Here is a 6586-nt window from a genome sequence, read left to right as displayed (position 1 = left end):
CATAGAAAATTACCAGGAGGGTATTTCAGTGAATACTGAAATAACCCACATTTATTTTTTCCCAAAGTTTTTATACCCAATACAAATGGGTGTAGGGAGGTGGAGAGAGAATGTAACAAAAAACTTTGTATACTTGATAGAAAGGACAACTCAAACAGTTAATTCCTTTAACAGTTTGAGACATCAAGTCATTAGCATTTGGTTGTTTAATCTGTGAAGCAGCCTTAGACCATGAATCCTGAAGACAGCGACTGCCCAGGTGACCTCATAGTTATAAAAGAAGGAGCAGAAGTACATTTGCATAAACTGACCACCTGTCAGGATTGAATGGACCTACTTGTATGGCCTATCTTAAAGTCAAAACAATTAAATAATCACATGCTGTGTGGGACATGCTAATATGCTTGTCAGCTACTTTGAGAAACCTACAACTCCATAACCATCAGACGAGGTGGAACCAGGCTCACATTTTTGGGCCTCCACACAGCCTGTAGAGAAAGACAGAACAAATACAGCTGCAGCCATAGCACGCACCATGTACAGCAACATGGCATGTGGTGGCAGCACACACCATGGAGGTTTTTTGAGATGGCCCAAACCATAAAATACACTACTCTCCGTGGGCATCCCGCCATTCCTCAGAGACAGGCTGGTCATGGGGGTGCATTAGGGGGCAGAGCCTGTGAGAGATCCAGGCTGCTGTTTACCGTCCTGCCAGTGCTAGGTTTTTTGAGGTCCAATCAAGAAAATAAAAAGGTCTCCATTACAGACATACTGATGTTTCTCAGAGTGAGGGTGATTGAATGTGGCGGTTGGATTAATGAGGACCAATGATAATAGGTGTTTGGACAAGTTTAATGACAAAACCAGACTCACAAAACCAAGGTTCCAGAGGAGTACCCAGAGTAGGCAGGAAGGGGCGCGCAGATGCGCGCCCAATTTATCAGTAAACATACGCCGGAGGGCAGCCCGCCCCAAGGGGAGGGCTTATCCCTACATCTCCCTCTTTTTGTCTAAATAAGACAGAACTAACCCAAATACAACTATAAACAATAATAATAAATAATAGCACCAGTCTGGGATATGCTCTTGTTGCCCAGAGACAAGGGGATCTTTCAGATAGGCAGGGCATCTGGGGACAGAATCTACTGGAGCTTCAGGTCTCTGCACATCTCTGTGCCCTCAATGAAGGCACCTTAGGTATGACCATCACACCTGCAGGCTGAGGGCAGTTGCACAGCAGTGGAGATTCCAGGTTGAGAACAAGAAAAAAAGAAAAACCCACCCTACGAGTCACCATCTTAAATCAATCTTCAAATATTTTTTAAAAGGTTCTGATAACAGAAATTACATACATGCCAAGGCACATTTACTGGAGAAAGAGCCATTCTTTCAGCCACTCTTCCCTGACTTTCTAACAGCAGGGCCTCACTCCAGCTCTGGCTTGGGTTGCAGCAGCTGTGGCATCCATGTCTGAGGCTCCTCCTTGGTGACTACAGACCTCTGGTGCAGCCTGCTGCAGGATTCCCAGGGCCATGGGGAGAGAGTACAGGAGAGACTCCACTCCTCTGTCTCCCTCTAGCCCTCTACAGGAGCCCTGTGTTTCACCCATCTTGACTCAATCCTGTCACTGTTTGTTTGTTTGTTTGTTTGTTTGTTTGTTTGTTTTGAGGGGGGGTTGAGAAAGGATTTCTGTGTGTAGCTTTGGAGCCTGTCCTGGCTCTTGTTCTTTAGACTAGGCTGGCCTCAAACTCACAGCAATCCACCTGCCTCTGCCTCCCAAGTGCTGGGATTAAAAGCATCTGCCACCACTGCCCAGCTCCTCTCTTCAATTTTAACAGTACCTGTCATTCAAAGGAAAAGCTAATGAAAAAAATTTCATTGTCTGGCCATAAATGTGGGGGTCACTAATACTGATGTGTTTGTAATTCATATGGCCAACCCATAGCAAAACACTTACTTAATTTAGAATCACCCATACTCTCTCAAGTACCCGTAAGTATAGACGTCTGTGATAATTTTCACCAATGATGTCACCACAGAATATGAATTGCTTGTTATATTTATTTAAGATAAAAAAATGCTGTAACTATAGATGATATGTTACAGATCTCTCATGATGACTTTGACACACTCTCTACACAAGCTGTGAATCTACTAAAGTATAGATTTGGGCTTGCTACAAATCCACATCCTAGGTATGTAGTCCCTGCTACTGCTGATCCCTCTGTCACTCAGGTAGGCATGGTTTCCAACTCCTCGGATGAGTGTCCTAAAACAAAATAAAAACAAAATGTCTGCAGAGTCGGCCACTGCATTTCCTCCAGCAATGATATCTCACTCTTGTCCACTGCTTGTTTATAGCACGAATCACAGAAAGGCAGAGGCCATGAGGAATCACCAACACTAGTGTTACACCTAGTGACTTTTTCATTCTCAGGGTTCCACTTGGTTATCATTCCTTTGTCACTCATCCATGTTGGACCCTGTACTGTGTGTACAAAGCATTTGACTGCTGCTCTCTGCCATGTTCACATGAACTTCATTCAGCCATGGGTAGCATTGCAAGGGGGTTTTCAATTCTATCTTGAAGAATTTCTCACATGTTCGAAAGGGGGTGAAAATGCACTTAGTTAATTCTAAAGGTCTTTAATGATGGACATTCACTGTTTCAGAGAATGGGTCTGTTCAAAATGGCTATGCTCACATCCAAACACTGTCCTGGGTGCCCTTTGATGATGAGAAGGTTCCCAAAACGCATGAAGTCTCTGCTTCAGTGACAGAAGCAGCTGTGCGCACAGCTGTTTGACAAGTCCTATCCAGCAGTTCTGCAGTGGATTCCTGGGGATTCAGAGCCCTTAGTGGACATCAGCAGTTCTGTCTGCATCCCACAAGGGCAGTTATCTACAAGGAGAGATTTCTAAGTGCTGAGAGCAGACAGCATCTTCCCCAGATGCCATCATCAGGCTAAAGATTTGGAATGAAACAACACTAGGTGACTCTGACAGATGTAAATTTGCCAAGATGTGGATACTGGGGACTCTATGTAACATACAACCAGACCCAAGGCACACCTCCAGCCCAAGGGTTTCTCCCTTTCAAGTTGAGTTCTCTTTATATTACTCAGCCTTTCAGCTTGCACAACAACTCACACAATCACAACACTTGAACACAGTAAAAGAAAAAGCTTTCTGAAAACATACAAGTTGTTATATTCAGTGTTGTCTGTCCACATCCAAGGCTGCTCTGATGACTCTCTGTGCAGTCCGATCCACGCAGCAGAATGCCCATATGTTCTATTCAGGAAATCCTGTCAAAAACACAGAAAGCAAAGACATGTGTCTCTCAGTTTCAGATGAGCCTTGAGTCTCTGTCCTACAGCCTCCTCTTGGGATGGTAGCAGGTTTGAACTGAGGGCCAGGAACTTTAGAGCCTAAATAACCCTCAGTTCTCAGTGAATGCATTTTCCTGTCATTAACCGTAGTAAGCTGACAGATACCCCTTTTTCTGGGGCTGTAAAAGTCCCTTGTTAAGTCTGTATTTACAGTTATTAACAGCTGTTAACTTAAGTTTGCAACACCCGCCGGCTCAGACAAAGACTTGTATGACCACCATGAATCTCAAACGTATGTTTGGCCTTGCACGTTGAGTATTATTAGCACTATAGGAGAGAATATCTTTGGAATGTCTCAGCGCTACAGTCAGATGTGTTACCATCACAAATGGCACATGCTAACATGTACCCCATGTGCCCAATGCCTAGGGTGGAAACCTTACTCATGTTCCTGCTTTAAGCTCTCTATGGCAAGGCAAAACATATTCCACAAGTGATGTGGGATTGATTTCTTATTAATAAAGAAAATGCCTAGGCCCATTTGATAGGCCAACCCTTAGGTAGGTGGAGTAAACAGAACAGAATACAGGGAGAAAGAAGCTGAGTCAAGGAGTCGCCATGATTCTCCTACCGGACACAGATGCAGGTTAAGATCTTCCCTGGTAAGACACCTCGTGGTGTTACATGGATATTAGAAATGGGTTAGATCGATATGTAAGAGCTAGCCAATAAGAGGCTACAGATAACGGGCCAGGCAGTGTTTAAAAGAATACAGTTTCAGTGTAATTATTTTGGGGCATAAGCTAGCCACGCAGGCGGCCTGGTGGCGGTGACGCAGCCTTGCTGCTCTTATCACAACACACATCAGCAAACAACAAACCAACTCCTGATCCTTTCTTACCAGCTCCTCCAGATTGTCAAAGTGAGTTAGATGGGCCACCTGCTCCATGCAGGAGGTCTGGCTGGATCTCCAGTTACTTGTGTTTTCAGACAAATAAAAACATTTACGTCCAAATGCAATCCAGTCTTTTGGGCAGGTAACATTCCCAGCTTCAGGGCTCACAATGGCCGGGTTTTCTTCTCTCCCTAAAATAGACCCAATGCAAATACATATCATAAATAAACATATCTGTGTCTCATCTCTTTGGCTAAGCATTCACTCTCCACTGTGAGGTGTGTGTTTGACTGTAGCTTTCATTACTGATCACTAAGAGACTCCTCCTAGCATGGTGGTTTCCCATCAAGAACCTTCATGTAGGACTCTAAGGAAATACTTCTCTTCTTTGTATTTTGAGTTTGCAGACAGAATCTCTCTGTGTCCCCCTGCCTGGCCTGGATCTCACTCTGTGAACTATACCTATCTGAATGCATTTTATAGCCCTATTCATTGTTTATGGGCCCTTGCTGCATCCTGTTCTTCCTTGTCACCTTACATCACTCTTCCTTGTTCTCCTGTCTACATGTTACACCACGCTCCACTCAGAGCTGATCACACTGTACATTATAGGCTGGGACATGCATAGGAGGGAGTGCATGGGGTCTCTTTCTTTCAGAATTCCTGGCTGTGCCTCCTGAGTGCAGGCACTAAAGACACCATACCCTAAACAACTCATAGTCATTATCCTACTAGGACTCTTCCTGATGGCTGGAATTCTACAGGTTCCTTTCCTATGATCCTGCATCACATCCTGCTTTTGTAATGACCAAATAGAGAAAATGCCTCACTTCTCTGGATTTGAATATGGCAAAATACCAGCATGCACAACATGGCGTGATCTAATAGTTTTTGATACGAAAACTTTGATTGAGGCCTTCCTGGTATCATGTCATGTATACACTAAATCCATATGAATGTATGCTGACTCTCATTAGAGGCTTTCAGAATGGCAATTATCAAGGAATCTCACAGCAGATGTCAGAACTCTGCAGAAATAGGGAGACTTATTCACTGTTGGTGGGAGTATACACTGATAAAGCCAGTATTGAGACACCTTTTGAAAGTTACAAACAGACCTTTTGGGACTCAGCTATGCCATTCCTGGGCATATGTGAGAGAACACTACATCATAACACAGAGACCTGTACATCCATGTCTACTGCTGCCCCGTGTACAATAGCAGCAAAATGGATCTGACCTAGATGTCCATCAACTGATGAACAGATAATGAAAATGTGGTACATGTGTAAAGCAGAAAGTTATTCAGACATAAAGAAATTGAAACTTGTAGAAAAGTTGGGAATCTACAAAGTAAAATATTAAATAAAGTCACACAAGCTCAACAAGATAGAGACCCCATGAACTCCCTCATATGCTTGTCCCTGCCTGGAATGCACAATGTGAACAGCGGTGAGTGTGGGCATGGTGTAACACTTAGACAAAAGAACAAGGAAGGGTGGCAAAAGATGACAAGGAAGGACAGGATGAAGCAAGGGCCCATAAGCCAATAATAGGGCTATAAAGAGCATTGTTTTTCTAGTTTCAACTTTCCTGGTATTTTTGCCAATTTGTGGCTGATAAGTATATAAAAACGCAAATACAGTGAAAGTCTAAAACCATAACCAAAGCTTTATGGCTTCAGAATGTCTTTTCTAACTGTGTGGAAGTTGAGTGAGATATACAAGATTTGGGACTTGGCCAGTGTTTGAGTGGCTATGCTAATGGAGCAGTGTGATGTGTTCATTTGTGGATCTATCACGATAGAGTAATGTGTGTGTGTGTGTGTGTGTGTGTGTGTGTGTGTGTTTGTGTGTGTAAGAATCTCCAAATGCAGGACTTGTGAAAAAGTAATATTTTTCTTTCATAAATTTGCCTTTTTCTTCAAATAACAGATAAGAACAAATGCATGCCTCTTTTCAAGTGCTAGTGAACCTAGAAATAAGTGATTGATAAGAAATATTAAATACTAGAAACGACCCACACACATTTTTTAGTGGAAGGCAATTTGGTGTAGCCGTCGCCAGCTCTTATGCCCAGTACCACGAGGCTTTAATGAAAGGAACAAATGCAACGGCACTGAGGACAACTGCCAATTCTTTTTATCTCAGTCTTTTCAGAGACACATAACAGTTTAGGTTACACTGCCTAAGTCTTGTGAGCATGTGTTTCCATGTTTGACTTGTGTATTATTCATTGCCGTGGCTAACGTTGACTTTATAAAACAATATCATGAATTATTTAATCCACCTATTGCAAGAAAGTTGTAAAATTTTATCACATTATTCAGAATAGTCTAAAACTAGAAGCTTGGGATA

The 6586-nt window shown here is 42.9% G+C and overlaps 1 protein-coding gene across 6 annotated transcripts in view; it reads right to left on the bottom strand.

Moving 5' to 3' along the window:
* Nucleotides 1-68: 68 nt before the first annotated feature.
* The window catches only part of LOC126495495 (C-type lectin domain family 2 member E-like), a 28428-nt gene continuing 21910 nt past the window's right edge, over nucleotides 69-6586 (bottom strand). For 2 of the 6 annotated variants that reach the window (XM_050133079.1, XM_050133078.1), the window contains exons 3-4: nucleotides 3204-3310; nucleotides 69-2272 (exon numbers count right to left, since the gene is read on the bottom strand). In XM_050133079.1, coding sequence (XP_049989036.1) covers nucleotides 2158-2272; nucleotides 3204-3310 — 222 coding nt within the window. In that variant the 3' untranslated portion in view covers nucleotides 69-2157. Of the gene's footprint in view, nucleotides 2273-3203; nucleotides 3311-4235; nucleotides 4421-6586 lie in introns of all 6 variants that reach the window. The other 4 variants (XM_050133074.1, XM_050133075.1, XM_050133077.1 and 1 more) reach the window with 3 other exon arrangements.

Source organism: Alexandromys fortis, unplaced genomic scaffold (genome assembly GCF_014885135.2).
Source record: "Alexandromys fortis isolate MF-2015 unplaced genomic scaffold, M_Fortis_MF-2015_v1.1 scaffold_471, whole genome shotgun sequence".
In the NCBI taxonomy this organism is placed as follows: Eukaryota; Metazoa; Chordata; class Mammalia; order Rodentia; family Cricetidae; genus Alexandromys; species Alexandromys fortis.
The sequence above is the reverse complement of the archived record's forward strand: the minus strand, read 5'-3'. Positions and strand labels throughout refer to the sequence as shown.